This window comes from Podarcis bocagei, assembly GCF_964188305.1.
Source record: "Podarcis bocagei genome assembly, chromosome: 4".
NCBI classification, from domain to species: Eukaryota; Metazoa; Chordata; class Lepidosauria; order Squamata; family Lacertidae; genus Podarcis; species Podarcis bocagei.
In genome coordinates this window covers 53,662,567-53,686,638 of record NC_138128.1, presented here as the reverse complement: position 1 = coordinate 53,686,638, position 24,072 = coordinate 53,662,567, and the positions used below count along the sequence as shown (strand labels likewise).

Here is a 24,072-nt window from a genome sequence, read left to right as displayed (position 1 = left end):
CCTATAGTTCTCTTCTCTTTGACCCTGCAAAACATCCCTTAACTTCACCCTATTCAGCCAAAACTATATAGCCATTCCTTATTCCTTAGTCTAGTGCTTTTGAAACCTAGTTATATTAATTGTTACAACAGCTTTTTTTGTGACACAGAGATCCCCAAACAATATGCCAGAGGGCAATTCTGTGAAAATCTAAACCAAGGCAACACATGGAATTTAATGGAACTTTCATCCCAAAGTGTAAATTGTCTTTGAGTCATTCTTTTGAGCTACTTTTAGAAAAACTACATTATCATATGGACATCAGGGACAAATCTGGCTTTGTGAGGCCAACAAATTCATTACTAGTTTTTTAAAATATATACCTTATTTTATATATTGCTATTACTTCATTGGGTCTAAACCAAATGCACAATGGTAGCACACTCATCAGCAGTTAAAAATGCCTTATGGAGACATTTTCTATATTTTACTTTTACTATAAACCCAAGGAAAGAATTATAATCTCAATGAATTGTAACTTAGCACTTCAGTCATAACATAAATCTAGTTCCCCTCTTTTGCATATATCAAGTATATATCTACATTTTGGATCTTTTGAGTGTCCTGTTCATTTGTCCAAATACAGTGTGTATATGTGTATTATTGGATTACAAAACAGTAGAATTATTTCATCAATAATAAAGATTTTACCATTCTTTAAAAAAGAAAGATTCTAGTAGCCTGAGCATCTTTCTGGTATTATAATACACCATTTTATAGTTAACTGTAAAACCTGAGATTACGCCTTTAAGAATCATGCCATTTTGTTTTATAGTTTAATAATTGTTCATTTGAAAACGAATGTGAACTTCCTAGAAACTAATGTAATGACTTATAAAAATAGCATTTTGCCAAAAGCTACTGAGCACTTCTAAAGAGCATGGATATTTTACTGTTATAGTTGCTATTCTCAGGGAGTGCTTTGCATATCATTCCAACACAAAGGAGAAGCAGGATTTGCCATTAAACCTCAGTTTGCCTTCACTATTTTACTACAAGATCTCCTCCTGTGGGAATAATGAAGAATAGCTAAGCATGGGAATAATATTATATGGCAACATTAGGTCATATTAGTTCATACCAGGTTCTACACAGAGACAAGTGCCACAGCTTTATAAGGCCTTTTGTCAAGTTAAGAGTACTCTTAATGGCACCCTCCTTTACTCCTTGCTTCTGGGTCCTACTACTACACATAAAACAGCTACCACATGGGAAGAGGAATTAATTTGTAGCTATGTGGCTGTTCCTTTCTGCAGAGCGGCAGCTATGCACATTATGTCACTATGCAGATTGGCTGCTGCCACACCTCTCCCCCCCCCCCCAGACACAAACCAGTGACAGGAATGTCATTCTGCCAGCACTGGAATGCATATCTGTCTCCCCTGGTAGCGGAGAAGCCTCTGCTCAGGTGCAGTTTTCAGCACAGTGAGACACTGCATGTGAGAAAGACTGGACCTGGATACCATTACCACAATAAACTGAGACCATTCTTAAAACTAAGCATGCAGTAAGCTTACGAAAATCAAAAAGCAGCCACAAGGTGGGAATACTGTGAGTCTGGAAGAAGGGAACCATAGGATTACCATCCAGTCCAATGTCAGAATTTAATTTTACGATATAACTGGGAGAAATAAAATTACTGCTCCTTATCATCTAAGATACTGTTAAGTCTTTCAAAAGGCATGCAGTGAAGTTTCGAAAGTTATCTCCTCCCCCTCTTTAATCTTCCATTAGCGTACATCAGGAGCGAGTCCATTGGAATAAGGAAATATGACACATTAATTCAGATGGGAACATGCTTGTCTATATTTTAATGGGGACAAAACTGGATTCTTTCCTCTCTCTTCTTAATTGCAAGCCCTCTAGCATACTTTGAGCAATGTAAATAATGAGTATAATTTGCTACAGGAAACTGAGTTCATAAGAGTTCCTCACAAACATAAAGTACTTTTTTTAAAAGAAAAAAAAACCAAGCGAAGGAAATGGCTCCAGGGAAATAAGTGCATGAAAAACATTCACATTTATAACAGTCCTGTTCAGACCAAATTTAATTTTACTAGAACCTTTTGGATTTTTGCAAATGAGATTTCTAGAGGATTTTAATAACCCATTTTCAAAGTCAAAAAAAGAAAAATATCCTGATATCTGTTGAAACTTAAATTCTGCCAAGAATGTAGGGTCTAAGAAATTCCTCAACTGCCTCACCAACAATTTCATTTCCCAAAAGGTAGAAGTAGTACAAGGAGGTCATCTTTCTTGGACCTGGACCTCATCAACAGGGAGGAACTGATAGTGGAATTACTGGATACCTTGGGAGGAAGTTATCATGACCTCTTTGGTTTCCTTATATGCAGGCAAGGGAAAGCTTAATGTAGTTGGACATCAGCTCTGGTTTTTGAAAAGCTGAAGGAATTAACTGAGTGAAATCCCATACTCAGAGAGAAGGGAGTTTCTTAAAGGTGAAATATGCAGACAATTCCAACAAGAAAGAAAAGTGGGGGGCATCTAAAGACACCAGTGTGGCTGCATAAAGAGCTTACAGATGAATAAATAAATGCCTCTGCTGTAACATCATGTTCTGTGACATTGTGCTGATGCAAGGGTCACTACTCTGCAGTCCAGCATTTCTTAGTTTGTCACCACATCAGGTCTGATAATCATAGAATAGTTGAACTTGTCGAGATGAAAAAGAAAAAGACTGAGCTGGCTAGGCAAGGACATTGTTGACCATACTTCCCAAAGAGGCTTGATATGGCCTCTTGCCTCTTGCTTACACAGACCTAAATGTACAGCTTCTCTGACGTGTAACTCACAGTACCTCTACTTTTCCTAACTCTTTAATTCTATTCAAGATATTTCCCCCTTCATTTCAATTAGGGCTGTTTCCAAAATTCTCTTCAGCCAAATTTCTCCATGGAGTTTGAAGTTCTGAAATACATGGCTTTGTTTCTAGGTAGTGAACCTTTAAAAAAAAAAAAAGATTTACAAGACAGAGTGAGCCCAGGGAACACTGAAAGGAAAAGAATAGGTGAAATCCACTCATTCTTAATTTCAGTAGCACTGACCTTCATATAATGTATTCAATATAGAGTTACAAGACATGGGCTATATGTAGCCAACTGATGAGATATTTGCATTGTTTTCTTCTCTGGATGAAATAGACATTTCAACCTGATAATATTCTCAATACCAGTTTTAAAGAATCATTAGGTCTATCTTTGAGATATATGATGATAATTACAGTGGTACCTCGCAAGACGAATGCCTCGCAAGACGAAAAACGCGCAAGACGAAAGAGTTTTCCGTTTTTTGAGTCGTTCCGCAAGACGAATTTCCCTATGGGCTTGCTTCGCAAGACGAAACGTCTTGCGAGTTCTTGCAAGTTTGTTTCCTTTTTCTTAAAGCCCCTAAGCCGCTAAGCCACTAATAGCCGCTAAGCCGCTAATAGCCGTGCTTCGCAAGACGAAAAAACTGCAAGACGAAGAGATTCGCGGAACGGATTAATTTTGTCTTGCAAGGCACCACTGTACTCCAGAACTGACAGAAGTGTCTTTCATAGAAAAATAAAATGTGAAACCTTTCTTGGGAATGATGTATTCCTTTAATATAAAGAATCAAACACTCATCCTCTGGTTTTCCTCTGTCATCCTGTTTCAATTAGGTCTTAAGTGCCCAAGTCTCATGCAACATTGGATATATGCCTTTACCTACCTAGATCTTGGTTCACTAAAATTGGCTTCCAGGAACTGGAGGTCATGCAAATTGCATAGAGCTGAGTTTGCAAAAATACAAGGGAGACCATAGTATGATGTACACAAAGGCACAGAGTTAGAAAGTCCACAGTATGTTTGCTTCCAATACCACTATTCCACTTTCAAAGTGCCTGTTATCCAATTAACTAAATTTATTGGCAGTACAGCCACACTGTATTGCCATACTTTACGCAATTTCCCTGCAATGAGTTCTATCTCTTTTTGTTTAAATAATCATTACCTCATTGCTGCATTCTTTTCAATGAGAGGTAAATTTGGAGGAATGTATCATGCCAGTACACGTGGAGGTCATTCACAAATAACTTGCTGCACTTCATTATTATTATTATTTATTAAATTTGTTTACCACTCTATCCATAGATCTCAGGGCTGTTCTTTAATCCAGTCCTTGCAGTTGTTTCATTCTTTTCCTGTCTATTAATTTTCTCTGTCCTCTTCCTTAGTGCTTACAAGCACCCTTATTTTTTACCATTCTTAAAAGAAAATATTTCCCTCATCTTTTTTACAGCTACGGTCCCATCTTCTTAGATTCCACTCATTCTGTGGACTTCTGTGAGAATGCCTTCTTCGGTTTCTCATTTGCGTGTCGAGGTCCCCAAGTCACCCCAATAAAACACAATTCACACAGAATTTTTGTTTAAGGTTTTTGGCATAATTTTGGCCACAACTTTATTAAAATACAAAAAATGTGAGTGGTTGCCTAGGCATTGGTTGTGACTATCTGACCCTGCATGGAGACAGACTGACATTCACATGCCCTTGAAAGTCAGAAAGGGAAAACATTTTGGGGAGAAAGATGGAGCTGGGTACAATGCCCTCACCTCTCCCCAAATGCTCCCAGGGGCTCTTGCGTGGCCCTAGCCCCTTGACAGGGGTTCGGACAAAAGCATGGCGAGTCCTTGGATTCCTTTAACAGAATACCCTTGCAGCAGCAGCATTGGAGGGGCAGACACAGCCAATTCATGCCCCTCCACCAACCAATTCATAAAACCAATGCCTAACCACAACCTTACAAGTTGTGACGATTTGCTACGCAATAGGCAAAAACCAAATGGCACCAGCCAATCAGCCAAATGGACAAAATTCCTACCAGGCCCCTGCTCCAACAGCAGACGACCCCATGACAGGCATAGCAAGGTCAAGCGAACAACCCTAAATATAGGGAGGGTGGACGGGTGATCCGATGCATGCAACGGAAAGGAGGAAGCTCAACGCTGCACGCAGGGAATATATACCTTATGGCTGTCAATCAAAAATGGCAACATCAAATTCTCCCCAATGACAAGAGGAGCCCAATCGCAATGGTGGCCAACTATCTTTACTCGCCCAGCAACACGCTTTGCCCAAACTTACTGAGGTTGAAATCCATAAGATATTTGTTATGCCAGAATGGAGATTTGGAATCCCATTGGTGCCCTTGTGTCTGCTGGATTCAAAGCTCTTCATGACCAACAAAAACGCCAGTAGGATTCCACCCCCAGTCTCAAATGTGTGAAGTAAAACGTCACTGCCCTGGAACCCTTACTAATGTTTTCCCCTAATACCACACCACTCACATTGGATGACACAGCTTGTAAGACTGGTGCCATTTGCATATTTGCATTCAATGCAGCATCTGACTCATTACTGCTGCTAAGTAAACATCCAACCATTGTGGTTGTCTACAGATGCTCCACCCTCATGGAGTGATTTGTTGCCAGGTAAAGTGTGGCAGCATGGGATACTTAACTGGTTTAAGTTTGCCATGTTCAAATATTTTCTGAGAGCAGGAATGAGTGATACAAGACATCATCACAATAATGTTGCGGTAAAAATGTAGTAAACTGATCGGAAATACTTCTGGGTTTCAGTATGTATAGACAGAACTACTGAGAGATTTGAGAGACAATTTGGATGTTCCAAGGAACTAGCAGTAAAGAATGCACAAGTTTCCCCTTTCTAGGTGCAGGTGTTCCCCCTTTTGCATAATACCCAGCAGTGCTGTTTCCTCATATCATGTGAAATGGCCCTGATTTCCGCATGACACTTGGGAGCATTATGTAAAAGACAGGAATGTCTCCTGTTAACTGCAGAGTCCCTATCCCTGAGAATACACAATTCAACCCAGAGAGAACATGCTCCACTAGCAAGACATCTGGTTCTCCAGCTCTTAAAACTTTCTTACGTTCTGGGAAAAGGCTTCCTTAACTGAAGATTTTGCCTGCTTTCATTTTCTTCAACACTTGTCATGGGGAAAATTATACACAATAACTTGTGTGAATTTTGCTCTCCTCTCTACGAGAGATCATTTCTTAGCCCATTAATCTCTCCTTCTAGGGATACCTAAATCATGCCTCATTCAGACAGACTGCACTTCTGCTTAACCACCAGTCGCTGTTCTAATCTCTTCACCATTTTCCATATACATTTTTCTATTCCCTCCCCCTCTTATTTTTAACACTTCCCTTGGGAGCTTGGTGTTGTTTCAATAAAAGGTGTGGTGCTTTACCTGCATGCAGCAAGGAACAAAGTATATTTGTTTTTCTGTGTTTTTAACATAGGGGTTGTGTGTTCATCAGCCTTCTTAAATGCTGGGAACAAAGGCTCCACTGCAATCCTGTGTACGCTTCCTTGGGAGTAAGCACTTTTGAACTCAGTGGGACTTGCTTCCAAGTCTGCCTAGGATTTAGCTGCATGAGCTGAACAAATCTCTCCCCAAAAGTAAGATCAGGGGCAGAGAACTGCTTGGATAATGAGGCAGAGCCAGGTAATAATCACATAAGCTAATAGTGAACTCAAGTTATCCATGTAGCAGTCTTTATGTAGCCAGAATGATATCATATATGCCCAAGAGGAAGATAGGAGACTTGAGGAAGTAAAAAAGAAGGCTTAAGGGTGGGGCGACTTCAAAGCAGCCCAATGAGGCCCGAGCATTGGCCACAGAACACTGGCTGACTGTTAGAGGGGAAAGGTAAAAGAGGAGAATGGAATAGAAAGGCTAGAATCCTGAATGGCAGCACATCACACTGCAACATTTTGCTGCTGGCCCCACTTGTGTATACCAATTAATGGGAAACTCTGTTCTCCAAAGGCAATTACTTATGCAGCCAAAATGGCACCCACCCACAAACAAGCATGCTTGGGATAAGCCCAAGATTTACAAAATTCCAAAAAACCTTGTGGGGGGGAACCTAAATGGGCAAAACCTCCAAAGCAAGACAATGAGAACTGAGCATGTTCAGTGGGCTTGGACTGCTGACTGTTGGGAATGAGAGGTGAAATGGAAGGAGGCCTGGCCGATGGGATGGAATACTCAAGAAAGACTCCAGACTGCCACCATTTTTGGTACAGGTCCACTGGTTATGGACTACTTGCCAGACATGGAAAGCTTCTGTAATTCACAAAACTATCATGCAAAGTCCTCAGATCATCCTGGCCTACAGAAGAGAGCCTCAAGAATAGTGACGATTGTGTGGACAAAGTGCATTCATGGTAGCATATGGGTTATCAATGCTGCCCCAGTATTATGTCTAATCCTCACACAATGTAACATCTAAAATAGAACACATGCACCTCCCTCTGTACCTCTGAGTCCCCCGTTGCAAGCAAGCAGAAATGAAGGAGACACTTTCCCAGCAAATATGAGAGCCTGAAGCCATACTCAGCCTGACACGGCCAGTAGAGAATTATACATGCAGAACTTCATCCCCTTGGATGAAGGACTGCTTTCCGTTATACCAGGGCAGGGATAAGGAACAACTGGTGAGAACTGCTTGCATTTGTCTGCACAATAAAGAAGCTTCTGTGAGGAAATAAAAAATTAAAAACCCACCCATATTCTTCCTGAATTTTCTCCTTCGTTCTCTGGGAGTAGTACAATAGCATTCCATACAACTGCTTTAAAATGGATGGTTTCTTCTTGCCTAGATATCTCATGCTCCAGGCCATGTGCATAAAAATAAAAATTTCCTTAGAATAATACCTTTGATATGTTTTGGGTTTTTTTAAAAAATGTCAAAAGCCTTAAGTACTAGGTATGAAATTAAACGTCTTTCATTAAAAAAAGAAAAGAGGGGGAAGAAGAGTAACATGGGCATAGTTTTATTTCCACAATAATAAATGATAAAGATGTGGAGGAGCCTGTGAGTGTTTCAAACATAATAATGAAAAACTCAGAAGCATTCATTTCACACCATATGTTGGAATTACTTCATCACAACCTGCAAGGACAGCACATATAGAGGAGCTGTATCTTGCCACTTCCTCAACAATATGCCTGAACCTTTACAGCAGTCAAATCTTGTTCGTAAGAAAATAAGTCAAACACAGCCATTTAACTGAAGTGTTTAACATATGCTCTTAATAAAAGGCATTAGCAGTGCTAAAGTTCTGAACATAAATATATTTTTATTCTGCTTTTAACCTGTCTTCTCACTTTGCCTATAATATTCAGCGTGCATTTATAATCAAAGACTAGAAATAAATCACATTTATTTCATTCCCCACTGACTTTTTATTCCTAGGTGTTCTAATCAGTTGCCTCACCTGAATAATAGATCTCTGCATTACCTTTAGACTGTTCTCCACACATTCCCTCCCCTCCCCTGCTTCCCAATCTATTATTTGGTTTCTGGAACACAATGAACTGTCACCCATTTTAGTATCTTGACTTTAAAATCAATGAGAACTTGGAATGCTGTTTATTCCTTCTTTACACAATGAGATTCTGTATATTTCAGCTGGTGCAGTAATAGCTGAATTGGCTCAAACCATCCCAGCCTCCTGGGGCTTTAGTGAGGACTGCAAATAGATTGGCCTTCACTCCTATCTTCACCAGTGCCTATTATTACACCATTTTGTACCAGGTTCTTAAATTGGGGTGTCTGAACGCAGTGCTGTGTTTCGGAGGACGTCATAATGTATAAATGATTAATACGATATTCCTATTGTAGTTTTATTCCTTGTAGGTAATTTTCTTAGAGTGGTTGTGTGGTATCTAAAAATGAGAGTTGAGTGGTAGAGTACATGCTTTGATCTTCCTTGGAGACCTGGCACTGGGTCTCCTTGTTATTTAAATTACAGTTGTGGGGAATGTTACCTGCGTAAAGGCCATCCCTTCAATGGCAGTGAAGCTCTGGGACTTCCTCGTGGGGAGATACATTCCAACCCTTTATAGTTGCCTTCAGCATTGTGCAAAGGCTGTGTTCCTCAACATGGCATTTGGGGTCATCTGTGTTTGAGGCAACTTCTCCCCAAACTGATTTGTTGGGCTGTAATTGCCATACTAGGTATCAGGCTTGGAATGAAATTCTGAACATGCACAACCGTCATTCAGTTTAACCCTTCCCTCCCTGCCCATAATCCTGGCAAGAGAGTCCTCCCATGATGCAGTTAGCCTTGGGAAAATAGAGCCACTGACACCAATGGGACACAAAGGGCAACTGTAGTATGACAGCATCATAAGATCCCTGGTAGAATAAGCCAGTTGGTCGTTTAATAAAGCATTCTGTTCTCACAGTGAAGCCGACAAACAGATGAGTCCAACAGTGCTCTCCACACATGTGATTCCCAAGAACAGGTATTCAGTGGTATACTGCCTCTGATTGCAGTCATGGCTAGTAGCCATTGATATCCCTATCATTCATGAATTTGTCAAATCCTTTCAAAAGCCATCCAAGTTGGTGGCCAGCACTACATATTGTGGGAACATATCCCATAGTACAGTATAACAGGGATGTTTGTTGGGATAGTGGCTGGCAAGCAAAGGCATAAATATTCCCTCCCTGCACTGTGCAGTCTCAGTGAAGATCACCTCCCCCAACATCTAGGATTATTATTTCTTAAAAGTTATCCTGGTTGCTGCAAGATATGCAAGCAGTGGCGCAGCATGGGTTGTCAGCACCCGGGGCAAGGCAAGTAATTTGCGCCCCCTAATCCGGGGCAAGGCAAGTAATTTGTGCCCCCTAACCCCTAACCTGCTGCCAGCTTCTTCTTGCTGCTGCCTGGTCTGGTCTGGTGTGGTTCTCTCCCGCGCTCAGCGCTGCGCTGGGCAGCCGCTGCACTGTCCCTCCCCCAGTTAGTCCCTCGCTCTCTCTCCGCACCGCACGCCTGGCACCCCCCCCTCCACAGTGGGCGGGGACCCGGCTCGGATCGGATTCACACAGCCAGCACTGCAGTGAGGGAGAGTGAGTGAGCCAGGTAGGGGCAGAGAGCTGAGAGTGCGAGCGCCCCCCCCCCAGATGTTGCGCCCAGTGCGGCTGGCCCCCACTGCACCCCCCACGCTACGCCACTGTATCCAAGTAATGTAATGTACAGTTAGTCCCTTAGTATAAAAGTATTTGTATAGAGTGATCTTTGTTGAATGTTACTCAGTTCTCTGGAATTTTGATTGGGACTGATGGGAGCTGGTGGAAACTGTGCTAGAAATACACTGAGGGTTTCTTTCAAATACACACATAAGATTGCATTGTTAAGATTGCTGTTCCACAAAAACACAGCAAATGAAGCACTATATAGTTCCCCCCCCCTACTCATTTTAGCAGTTAAATCTTGTCTCATGAAATTATGACTGGACATATGTGGTTTATGCTGAATATTCTCTTCTTGGCAGCTTTCTATAATTTCACTCATTTATGTAGCCAAAACATAACACATTTATTTCCTGTGAACATAATTTTGCATAATCTGATAATTAGAATATAATCTGATAACCGGGGCTTCATACTTTTGTGAATTGTACTGCATAATTATCAGAGAGATGTTATAATTGGTTTTTTGTTAAGTGAGATTTCAATTGGGGGGGGGGGAATATGTTGCATTATAGTTTTTAATTCACCGGAAGATATTAGGAAGTTATACAAGGGAAATGGCAATACTTAGAGCCTAGTAATCAGATCTTCAGGCCCACTGACATTACTGGTGCTAATTTCTGAATAATTATGATCTCTTCGTAGAATAGAACACCCTATTCTGCAACAATGCTGTCAATGTCCCAGCCACCTTGACTATAGAAGGAGAATTAAGTAAATTCAGCATTGCATGCAGTGCTATCTCACATTAGCGTGGTACTGGCTCAGTTATAAAAACTACTCTGTTCAGATGTGCTCACCCTGTTACAACCATTCTGCAGAATAATGGACTGAGAGTGACCTGTTTCTCAAACTGTAGCTAGATTGGGATCAACACACCCCTGGCTTGGAGACCTCCCTGCACTGTTTAAATCAGCGCAGGACAGCAGCAAAGCCAAGGTTTGGATGAGCATGTAATCTGAACACAGGATCATGGTTAAGGTCTCTCCACCTTAACCATATAAGAAAAACCTTGGCTACAGGTTGTAGTTAAGGAGGACAGACCTGCTCCTTAACCACAGATGATACTGTAAGTAGCTTAGATGTTATGCTGACCTAAAAAGCATATGGAAGAGCAAAGCAGCTGCAATCTCTTCCTCAGGAGCCAGGATGTTTGCACAAAACCATGTCTGGCTTAGCATTGTGCGTGAACGCAACCATAGTAAGAAGTCAGTGGTAGGAGCTCTCCTAGGAAGCTACCTTTTACCATGTTAGATCATTGGTCCATATAGCTCAGTATTGTCTCCACTGACTGGCATTGGGTCTCCAGGGGTCTCTTCCAGTCCTACCTGAATATGCCAAGGTTTCAACCCAAGACCTTCTGCATGCAAAAGTTCTACCACTGAGCTATGGCTATTCCCTTCACCTTCATCTCTGACTTCTCAGTATTCCCTTCACTGCCCTATAAATTCCTTGAGATAACTGAGACTTGAAACCAGAAGTGAAGCAAACAGAAGAGATAGTGACTGATACTCCTAGTTGCACGTCTTAATGTGAGAATAGGCTTAACACAATTTAAGCATGTTGCTTAGAAGTATGGCTCTCAGCACCAACATATGTTCTGTGAAACCACCGGCTTTCTCCCAGACTCATGTCTTGACCGTGAAACAGAACACATCTAATTATTCTCCAGTTGACATGCAAGAAATTGGATAAACGCCAACAGCAATGGACCCATCAAGTTGTATTGTACCATGCTGTTGTACCAAAAGGACAATTACTTCAGTGCTTTGATTTACAGAACACTTTTCATTTTTTTTAAAGAAGGTTTGAATATATATCATTGATACCATTTCAATGGTTGATATTCAGATTCATTAAATTAAAATTATAGAGCTCACTAAACATTACTTTATAGCTGTCCAAATTATGACACTGGGGGTGATAGCTTGACTGAATACTGGCAAGTTTTAATAATGTTATTATGGGTAGATTATAATTAGGGCTGTGTATAGTCAGTGCCAAAAAAGAATTCATGCTCGTCAGTAGGAAACCCACATTCTATATGCACATTGCAAGGAAAATTAAGTAAATTTATTCCAAGTACAAACTTGGGTGTTTCTGATTATAGAGCAGACTTTGACTTTTTGACAAGAACTGATGTGATAAGATTGAAAAGAGGCATAAGAAAATGGAGATTAGTGGACGACAATAACTAATGAAAAACAAGTGAAAATGGGAAGGTGCTGTGAAGTTGGGAAAAGGCAGGAAAGTAGTGAGGGAATATAATTGTTAGAACTTTGAGGGCCAGGCTTGGAGCAACATGAAAAGTGTATTTGCGTTTAATGTACTCTTTTTAAAAAAGCAACTGATGGGGGCTGATAATTAGCAAGATCGCAGCAGGGAGGGAGTGGGAATTTGATAGGTTTTTAAGTGTGATTTTCAGCAGGACCCAGTGCAGAGGAGAATTTGTATAATTATCATCCCACCGCCACCAGTGGTTGCTATCTGCAAATTTGAACATGTATCTGTGTTGCATTTAACATCCCATGTAGTTTCGCCTTAAGAATAGAGGTGGCAGGGGAATTACCTTAGATGGAAAGTACTACAAATTCTGGAAGGTATGCAAGAAGAATCTACTTTGGGGCATTGGTGGTAGTGCACAGGGCTGTGCTCATGCCTAGTTTGCACCTACATATCCAAAACGTTTGGTCCACAGACAAATATACCGTATTTTTCGCCCTATAGGACGCACCGGCCAATAGGACGCACCTAGATTTGGGGGGGGGGATAAAGGGAAAAAAATTATTCCCCCCCAGGCGCGGGGCTGGGGCGGGGGAAGCCCGAGCTGCCCCCGACCCCAGCCCCCAGAACGGGACCCAGAGTGATGCCGAAGCTGCGTGCAGCTTTGGCATCGCTCTGGGAGCTTGCGGGGCTGGGGGAGGGGGAAGCCCTCCGCCAGCCTCCAAACCAGGTCGGGAGACAGCGGGATGGCGTGCTGCGCCTCCCCGCTGTCCCCCGAGTTTGCGGGGCTGGCGACGGGGAGGAGCAGGCTTCTCCCCCCAGCCAGCCTTCTAACCAAGTCGGGGGACAGCGGGATGGCAGCGTTCCGTCTCCCCGCTGTCCCCCGAGCTTGTGGGGCTGGCGGTGGGGCTCTCCTGAAGCCTGGAGAGCGAGAGGAGTCGATGCACACTGACCCCTCTTGCTCTCCAGGCTTCAGCGAAAGCCTGCATTCGCCCCATAGGATGCACACACATTTCCCCTTCATTTTTGGAGGGGGAAAAGTGCGTCCTATAGGGCGAAAAATACGGTAGCTCTGCAGAAATGCCCTACTCACAAACAACTCCCAAGCCTGAAGGTGTTTCTAGTCATCGTCACGCCTTGATGGTGGAAGGAGCCACAATACTAAAATCCAAAGCAACTGGAATTATTGCAAAGTGACTGTTCAGTTTTATATATGAAATAATAAAAAAAACCCAGTCAGCCTAAGCTGCTGAGTTATTAAGCTAGCAAAAAGGGATTCCACATATGCTTTTACTGTTCTGTTTTCTTCTTTGCCCTTCTTTATACAGAAAAATAGTGCTAGCTGGAGGCAAATCAATTTTTTTAAGGTCACATTATGAGAATGGCATAATATCCACTTAAAATAGGAGGCGTAAAGCTCTAAGAGTTTATTTGAATCAAACAAATGATTGACTGAAAAAGGAAGCTCATCCTTAGCTCGTGAGTACATCACACTGAAAGGCTGTTACCAGGACACATATTTTAAATTGATAAATCAATATCTGATGAGTTCTGCTCTCCAATGTTAAGCTGCTGCCAGAGAGAGGAGAGCAGGTGGCATCTTAGCACTGGCCACAAGATGTTGTAGATAGAACCATGAATAACATGGAATTCACACTTTGGACACATTCACAGCTACGCAAAGAGAAGAGAGGAATCAGCTTTGGCTGATTTGACACACATACCCTATCCAAGGCTCCCTGACCCAAATATCTGCACCTTAGCAAAGGTTTAAGCATTGGAATTGATCAAAAGAATGGGTTTGTGTGTCTAGCTTGTCAGTTTTGAACTATGCCCTACTTTTGAAGGTGCTTTTAGAAAAGCAGAACTTGCCAGATAGAACAGAAGTCTGCAAAAGACAGCGGAAAAGATTAATTACAATATGAAAGTCCATCAAATGAAAAAAAGGACAACAGTAGTGTTTTGGGGTGAGAAGCAAATGGCAACCAAGAGTAGAAGATTACAGAGCAGGAATCTGTTAGCCAGAGAAGTAGCACAGAAAATTTATGTGACGTGGGGGGAAAGGTGGTAGTTGTGGGAAAAGGCATGCCATGGTTAGAAAGTTATTTGCTGACCCTGCACAGAGGGAGAGAGTCAAGGTTGATTAGCAGGAATAGTATAAAAACCCCTATCTGCCCCACGGAGCTACAATTCCCAGAGTGGTTTAACAGTCAGTCCCTCTTTCCAGGGGACTCTGGGAATTGTAATTCAGTGAGAGGAATAAGGGTGTTCTGACAACTCTCAGCACCCTGACAATTCTCAGTTCCCAGGATTCTTTAGGGGAATCCATGACTGTTGAAAGTGGTATGATGCAGCTTTGACTGTATAGTGCAGGTGGGGCCGAAGTCTCTCTTGACAGCTGCTTCCACCTCATTTACCTCCTTGGCAGCTGTAGTACCAGACCAGGCCCTCTCATGTCATTCTCCATTTCTGTTTCCCCGACTTCCCCCAAGCATCTAATAGAGAGCTTTGGCCAGCACACAATGTAAGGGTGGGAGCAGGCTGTGTCTGGATGCTGTTGAAAGCAGAATAGAAGATGACATGTCTGACATCACTGAGCTTCCACCAAGGGCTCTTTTGTACTCTATTCATCCTTTGCCTTCTACACAAGGAAAGGAAGGGTGAAGTAGGTTTGTATTGAGTAGAGTCAAGCATGTGTGTGGTGTGAGCATGTGTGTGCCAAAGTACAGAGGGGGTGAGGCCTCCCCAGGAGTGCCCTTGCACAACAACTAGCAATGTTAGGGAAGGGGGTGCCATTTTGGAGTGGTAGCCAGAAGGATGGGTGTGATCACTGGGGCCAGCCCCTGCCTGGATGGTGTCCCCTTTTGCTCGGCTGAGAGGGGGCCCTTGCTTTGATCTCACATTGATCCTGAAGCCACCAACACTGCCCGCCCCCAGCTTCTTCCCTGGCAGTTGCAGATCTCACCAGCTGCCCTACAAAGCACTTCAGCCAGTAGGAATGATCGGCAGTGAAAGGCAGCAACTTGCTCTTTTATCTGGCAGTTTCCAGGTCTGATCCGAGTGGATCTCCCACCACCACCACCGTTTCCCTTTGAACCCTAGAAACAGACCTCTCAGACCTTTTCCTTTCTGCCCAATCCAGGATCATGCCTGCTCATCCTAGCCCAGATGTCACAGGTGATGTACGGTGTATATGGCTGATGGTGATACAAATGCCACCTCCCCAAATTTGCCACACACACACACACACACACACACACACACACACACACACCCCAGCAACTGCCCGGTTTGCCCTTAAACAAATATATCGCAGGGTGGCAGAAAAGGGGAGGGAGACTTGGGGGATTTTCCTACCATTGGCTCCATCTCCAGTTGAATTTTCCTGTGAGTTAGCCCTTCATAGAAAAAAGATTCACCATTCCTGCTGTCAAACCAGAAATTTAAGAACTGTTATTTTAAGAAATAAATTTTTAAAGGAAGTGTATTGCCTAATAATGTTGGTTTGAAACATTTCCCCTTCATATTGCAGTTTTTTATTTACTTTCCTGCCCGTGAGTCATAGGGCACTTCTTTTACAGCCTCACTCTCAGGCTTATCACTGCAACCATAAGGACCCCAAATCCTCCCTCTCTTAAATAGAAATCTGAAGGTCTTACTATTTCAACATGAGTTAATGGATAAAAAAAAAACAGTCGTATGGGCCATATGTTCTGTATCTCTTGGTTGGATACTCAGGGATTCTTGAAAATGTAGCTTTCAATGTATATCAGAAACTGCACTCATATTTTAATGGACTGGGGGGGAAAGTTAGAGTATTTCTTTATACAGCTGTACTAAGGTGCACGTCTAGCTAAAAGCAACAGCTCTACAATATCCAGGGTTTGTATGGAGGAGATTTTATTTGTTTTATCTGTTTGTAGCAGCTTTTCCTTTTTCCAGCTACTTTTAATACAGAGAGAATATTCAGGGCATTTTGTGTTTAAAAGGGCACTCTTATAGGTAAAAATGTAAAGGTAAAACAGTCATTTTATTTTTCACTTTATTCTTAACAAGCAAACAAAAAACAGTTCCGTTTTCCAGTATTTTGTCATACATCCTTTAAAAATGTAGTCTGCTTTTCTTTGATGTCCTGGAAACGAAAAGGAGGTGCATCAAAGCCCCAACAGGTTGACTGTTAAACAAGTCTGGCGCCATGATGCTGCCAATTGAAATAATTTCATTAAGATAACTGAGAAAATATGATCTGAATTGGGTAGAATATTTTTCAGACTAGTATGTAATTATGAAGCAATCGTATTGCCCAATCCTTTCTTGAAAGCAAGTGCCACCTACCTAGTGCAAGCAGGACTTACTCCCAAGTAAACCTGTAGATTATTACATTCTTAAGCAATTTGACCACAGATAATATTTATGCTCTAACAGTGGATTTTCCTTACAGCTGATTCAGCACCCAAGTAAAGGTCAGGCTTCTTTGTAGTGCAAGAGTGCAAGGCTGATTGCCTCCACAGCTTAAATAGCACAGCACCTCAGCTTTGTGGACTAGAATTGTTTTATGCTGAATTGAATCCTTATTTTAGCAGGCTCTGCTTCTGATATGCACTTTGCTTGTTTTCCCAGTTGAAAGTAATTTATATTGCATCGTATTGTTGGATCGCTGGGCTAATAAGAAAACACTATTGACAAGTCTGATAGATGCAGCTTGTGTTTAGGAAGAGCAAAAGAGTTAAACTGATTGCATTTTTACAGTCAAGTGCATTTTGCTCTTTATAGTTTGTGTCCTACTGTTAAGAAAACAGGTTGGGTGAATAGTAAATCTCTGTAATCAAGAGAACAAAGGATTATGCAGTGGTATTTGCTATGAATATTTCAAGGAGATGGTTGGCTGGAGAATAGTTGGGGAAAGGAAGATACTTTCCTCCAGCCTTTTGTTGCAAGGCTTCCTAACAGGGTTGTCAACTTACTACTCAGCCACTGTAGCTGTGACTTTTAAGCACAGCTTGAGGTTTTTATCCCCATACTGCAAACATCTGTTGATTTCTGTACAGAATGACACTGTTAAAGGCACAAAAGCCTACCATGCTGGACACACACACCCCACCCGAGTCAACTGGAAGTCCTACTATCTAGGGACACTACCAAGAAGAATTTACCCCCTCCAAATAAAAATGGGGGGGGGTACAGTTTGAAGACCATTGGCTAAAACAGAATTGGACATCCTTCTGGAGGCCCTGTTCCAGTGGTGGACCAGGTAAAGAGGGAAAGTCGGTGGAGCCAGGGATGTAATTCTAACCCTTGCACAGGAGGCTGCATTTCATCCACACAAAAGTCAGAGGATTCTGTGCACACCCATTTCTCTCCACCCACCATAAGACAAGCAAGAGGCATCGTTACAGTTCTTAAAGTACTCGTGGAGAGTGTGTCCTGGGGAGAGGAAGCATGACTTGGGGGGGCGGGGACTGTGGATTCCGCTCACAAAGTTACTATTTTTTTTCTAATGTATAAGAAGTAGGGTTTTAATCAAATTTAGTTTCAGTTGTTTGATGTTGTTTGATCATACTTGACAAATTATCAAAAAAATTCAAAAGTCAGGTTTTGCTTTTTAATGTAACCACCCCCACAAAAAGACTTCCGGGGGGGGGTGTAACTGAATTCCACACTAGGAGATTCAATCAAAGCAATGGAGTCATTAGTTTTGTTGGAATCTGCATGCCACACTGTTAAGGGTTGTGGTGAAAAGTTCAGAAAGACAACTGGATATATAAAAAAAGTAATTACACATTCTCTCTCTGAATTCTGTAGTAATGTACGGCTTCAAGGCAAAGTAGTGGTGCACTGGAAATCCCTATCAGTTTCACCAGTGCTTATTCAATAATTACATTTCTGAATCTTACATATTAACCATATTAATGTTATCATTGACATCTGTATTCCAATTGGAAGATACTTTGCAAAACGTTGCCCAAATTACATTCAATTTTGCTAAATTTCAAACTTGAACATCAAAATTAGAAATCAAAATATAAATGTAGAAGTTAAAAGTTCTGTTTTTAACTGGGAAGATATAGTAATTCAGCCTATATACAGTTCCTTGCTCTTGAAATCCTGCTTTGAATTAATGCAACATTATCTCTTGATTTTCTCATCAGCACAGTACACTAGCTTAGTGTGCAAGCCATTATTAGAGACATTAATTTTTCTTGCACTAGAATTACACCAGTTTCTCTTTGTCCTGTAAGATTGGGGCAAAAAAGAAAGGATTTGTCCCTCAGGATATAATTACTGGGTATCATGCTCTCTGCACAGAATTTTATATATATTCTTTCCATTGCCTGTGATTTAGTGATACACTGCTACTTTATAGTACAACAGTCTATGCCAGCTTTTCCATTATAACCCCTTTTTACAGGTTTATAACTCAGCAGTAAAATGTACTCTTCCAATTTGAAACTTGGCATGTTACATCTCAGTCTGGAAGCTAACTCCCCACCCCCCACCCCACCCTGAATTTTTTTGCTTTACAGAAGTAAAACAAGTGGGCATGTATCTTTATTTCCTCTAACTACAGAAGCTATACTTTACAGGGAAAAACAATTTACTATTTTTTGCTGATGTTGTTATTATGATCCATTTTATCTCCTAAGCTGAAAAGTAACTGAAGACGGTTTTGCTGTGTAGCTTTGTTCCTGATGAAATTATCTGTTGTGCTGTATACAGGTTGCACCTAATGTGCTTAGTTAAACTAAGGATGGCTGGTTTAATGACACCTTGATAGCTTTGCTAGAGTCTTTCCCCTTTTCACGGAGACCTAGGAAGGTAGCAGGGAGATGGTCCCATGTGCCAGGGTTGCAACATATCTGATAGAAAGTTTGTTTGTGATTTGAAATAGTGTTGTAATTAGCAGTGTTCTTTGGAGCAAACTGGGACGTGGGTGGCACTGTGGGTTAAACCACAGAGCCTAGGGCCTGTCGATCAGAAGGTCGGCGGTTCGAATTCCTGCGACAAGGTGAGCTCCCATTGCTTGGTCCCTGCTCCTGCCAACCTAGCAGTTTGAAAGCACAAAGTGCAAGTAGATAAATAGGTACCGCTCCGGCGGGAAGGTAAACGGTGTTTCCGTGCACTGCTCTGGTTCGCCAGAAGCTACTTAGTCATGCTGGCCACATGACCCGGAAGCTGTATGCCAGGTCCCTCAGCCAGTAAAGCGAGATGAGCGCCACAACCCCAGAGTCAGTCACGACTGGACCTAATGGTCAGGGGTCCCTTTACCTTTACCTTTACCTTTGGAGCAAACTACTATGCATTGCCGTTTGAACATACACAGCATGTACAGTCTTAAGAATCCTATGTTGCTACTAATGGTAGGTTACTGATGTCAAAAGGTATTTATTGTAATGCCTTTAAATTGTAATGCATTTGCATTTATTTGGTTGGACCAGGGAAGATCTTGTTCTTAGACCAAAGACTTGCACAAAATTGATTGTAAGCTATAGGATTGGAATAGATTGAAAAGGCTGAAAATATCATAAGTACCATCTTCCTTTCCCAATGAAGCATCTAGCACGCCCTTAGACCTTTAATTGCATACCAGCATGACCCACTACAAGCATCAAACAATATAAAATATTACTTGGAATAGTTAGGTGGGGCATGTCCAATACCTTTGTGCTTAGTGGTTCAGGTATGTTTTAGTACCTGCTTTGAAATCTATGGCAAAAAAAATCTCTTAAAGTTGTATTCAGACATGAGTTACATTGTTCCCCCATATAGTAAGCCTGCAATTTATGCACATTTTATTTATGCACTTTCAGCTTTATGTACCTTGAAAAAAAATGGGGGGGGGTGGAAGGAGGGTGGATGTCCAAGAAAAAAGACTTTGGCAATCCCAGCCACCATTGAACTCAATGTGTTTTGACTCTACACAATTTTTGGTTTTAGGCACACTTTCCAGAATGTAACCCCAGTGTAAACTGCAGACTTAAAATTACAAGCAAATGCCAGTCATAGTATGAGAACTAATTAGAGCTGCAGCCTCAGTCAACTTTGGTCAACGACAAAACTATCCACCATTTGATTTGATACATTTATACCCAAAGGACAACTGGGTGACCATTTGGGCTATGTGAATAGACCATTACAACCCTAGAGTCTGGCAAGACTGGCCCGTACGGGCAGGGGTACCTTTACCTTTACCTTTTAATCCAGTTTTTATGAGAATAACCATTCAGGTTAGTGATTTGGAGGTATACTGCTTTTTCAATCTCTTAGAATAATCAGCAATGCCACCTCCAATATTATTGACCACGTATACTTATATAGTCATCTCTTTGTCTTTCTACAGGTACCAAAGCAGAGTTTCAATGAATCTGTAGCTACGGAACTGTGTGTGACTGGGGTAAGATTTTTCACCGTGTTGTGGCAATTGCTACTAGCAAAAATATACCTTTGAATAAAGTTTTTGAAGCCTCTCTTCTAAGAGGGCTAGAGGTTACACCCTACAGAGATTGTGGAGGCAAATCCTGCCCCATCCTATATCCTGATAGCAATGACAGCCTCAAGTTCAGTCCCTCTTAACTGATTAATCTGCCAGCCCTGCCAAAATAGACAATGCTGGGAAGCAGCAACAGCAGCAGCAAAGTATAGCTTATAAGACCCCCAAGTCCTCCTGACCTTAGTCGTCCAAAACAATTATTGCCTTCAATGAATTCATTAGAATTTTCAGTAGCTGTAAGATAATAATCCTGGCAACACTGAAATCACTGGCTGTGAGAATGTGATTGCTTTTAGAATGTTTTGATGATGTTGATGTGTCTGCCTCCCTGGGCTCCTTTTGGAGGAAGGGTGGAATATAGATGGAAATAACAACAACAAACATTATTATTATTATTATTATTATTATTATTATCATCATCATCATCATCAACAACAACAAAACAACATTATTATTATTATTAGTAGTAGTGGTAGTGGTAGTAGTAGTAGTAGTAGTAGTAGTATTGGTAGTAGTATTAGTATTGGTAGTAGTATTGGTTAGAAGGCTCAGATCCATGTCCAGAATAGCCATTCACCTTCAGCCATATAGCAGAAAGGTAACTGCATTTTTAATTCTTAGGAAGCATGTAATTTTCAGGTCACATGATAATTACCCTTTATCTATGAAACGTAATTAACTGATAATCTGCAGGAACATGGCTCTTAGCAAGACCCTTAAGCATAGTCGATCAGATTTTATGGCTGACAGAATACTGATCTTGAATAAATGAAATGACAGTTGCTTAAACCATGCCAGGAACAGGATTGGCCATTGCCTACCACTAATGCTCTCTCCTGTAACTTTTGGCCTTCACCCTTAGGTTATTTTGCCACCTGACATGAAAACACTAGCTGAATGTACATACCCGTCAAAACATGTGTGTCCCCATTTTTTTTGGGGGGGGGTAATTGATCGTTTAAGAGTTAGATCAATTCATTAATTCTTTTGAAACCACACTATAGCTATGAATGGGTCAGAGCTTTGCAGTATTAAAAGATATAGATATAACCCTAGGTGGTGAAGCACTCCAGTCAAGGCCACTTCAGTTTGACAGGAGCTAGTTTACTTGAAAGTGCCGGCTCACATACAGAAAACCAGCAAACAACTGGGCTTTCCTTTAATGAAGCATAGCCTTTCCTGAATAAAAACAGGAATGGGTAAGAGTCTGGTACCTCTATTTTATGGACATTAATACTGTGGGCATCACTGGGACATAAATTCCAGTCTCTGGCCCTCTTAAGACTATGCCCTAAATCAGGGGTGGTGAAACTCAGGCCCAGCCAGCTGTGCCTTTCAATATGCCCCACAGGAGCCTCCCCAGGCTACAATTGTCACTTGCTCCACTTTGCAAGCTCTGTGAGCCTTTTTGCCTGGCTGAACTGTTTACTTAAGAACTGATCATACATGTTGCTTGTCTGGGTGGTGAATATAGAGAGGTGTGTGAGTGTGTGTGTGTAGACAATTAGCCTACTGTACAAAGGTAAAGCTTACATTAGCTGCCCCACTCCTCACTGACATGAGCCCCCAAGGTTGTCCAGAAGGGAATCAGCCCCTGGGCTGAAAAAGGTTACTCTCCTCTGGCCTGTATGGGTTATGTCATTCTCCTGCAAGGCAAGGTCTACCTTGACATTGAGTCTTTCTCGGTGGCCTTACCAATGTGGCCTCAGTATCCTACATCAGTACCTGTACAGCAAACTAATGGGTCTCTTTAAAATACAATCTTTTTAAAAAATTGTTTTCATGAATAAGCTTTGCTTACCATCTCAAATCACACTTGGAAGTCTCAACCTCCTTTGTATAGAATAAGGGTTAAGATACAACCTTGATAGAGGGCTTTGTATTATTATTATTATTTTCTTCCTCCTCCTCTTCCTCTTCCCTTTGTTCTCTTTTCTCTTTTATTTAGATTAGTTTAGCTTTTATTGTATTCTGTGTTGAAAACTTGCAATAAAAAAGTTGATTATTGGATCACACTGAAAGTAACATGAGTATTACTAGAAGTTTCCTCCCCACGCCAAGACCTTCTGGATCACTTCATTCTAGTGAAGCTGCCTGGTCTGAATGAGGAAAGCAGCTTGCAGGCGCAGCAAAGTAGGGATCATTGAAGAGCATTGAAAAGATGCAAAGATATGCAGGTGAAAATTTGGTGACCAAAGGAAATGATTCTGTTTTGCAGAATGCTCTTGGGAAAGGAAGCGTGGCAGGCGGCTCCACTAGTCACATGTCCTCTGACAATTCATCTCCTCTTCGTATAAGCATCCAGCCAAGCACACTTCTCATGCTGGTGGCAATTGCACTCTCATCTTGCTTGTGCCCACGTTCATCAGAAACCTCATATCTGCTTTAACAAAAGGACTTGTACAAAGAAAAGGAAATAAAATGAAGTTGATTTGTTCCCTGTCCTCCTCTGTTAATTGTTCTGATATAAAAGTTCTAGGAGCTAAGTTGAAGCACTTTGCTAAAAAAAAATTAAAAAAAATAGTTCTGGATTGTCATCCCCGTCTTCATTATATTATATCCTATTATATTATAATTTCCTAATTTTTAAAGGACGCTTCTTGTGTTACTTAGGAGCCTTGTGAAATACTTGATGCAGTATTACATTCCAAACCCAGAAGGCTTTGGGACATGCAATGTTTTAAAAGAGATGGAATGTCAATTTGCATGTAAATCATCCAGATTTCATCCTTTCCTTTCTTTCTTGTTTTCCTTGTCCTCGCCTTTAATAAAAAATCAAAAATCTGCCCAATAAAAAAGAGGCCATGTAGCTTAGAATCCTGCTTCTCTCATTTGCAGCACAATTAGCCAGGAAGTTCTCCTGTGCAAGACCCATGGTAATAAAGGGGATCTCAGCCAGAGCATTTGAGTGCTTTTGTGCAGTTTCCGATTATTTCAGTGTAAGATGAGAGCAAAGACACACCTTAGCTGAAATCGGTTCCAAAGCCAAAGTCATGGCTTCCAATTGGAGTGGAGCTGCTTTCAAAGGGGATCCAGGATACCCTTGATTTTTCTGACAGGTTTTGGGCCCTTTCCATAAATATTTGCTATGTGGACCTCACAAAGACGTGGCTCCCTGGGAAGTCTCCTGCATACTGAGGAGGCAGCAGTCTTGTCACCTGCTCCCTTGGCAGACCAGAGACCTCTAAGAAGACAAGGGAGGCCTTGCATAAAGAATTTCCTGGTGGATTTTGGCCTTGACTGTTTTTAATTATTATTATTA

The 24,072-nt window shown here is 41.5% G+C and overlaps 1 protein-coding gene across 1 annotated transcript in view; it reads left to right on the top strand.

The window, feature by feature from the left end:
* The window catches only part of GFRA1 (GDNF family receptor alpha 1), a 181,197-nt gene extending 157,951 nt beyond the window's left edge, over positions 1-23,246 (top strand). Inside the window, exons 8-9 of the mRNA XM_081193019.1 lie at positions 20,661-20,714; positions 23,029-23,246. Of these exons, the coding sequence (XP_081049145.1) occupies positions 20,661-20,714; positions 23,029-23,199 (225 nt within the window). The 3' untranslated portion in view covers positions 23,200-23,246. The remainder of the gene's footprint in view (positions 1-20,660; positions 20,715-23,028) is intronic.
* The last annotated feature ends 826 nt before the right edge of the window (positions 23,247-24,072 follow it).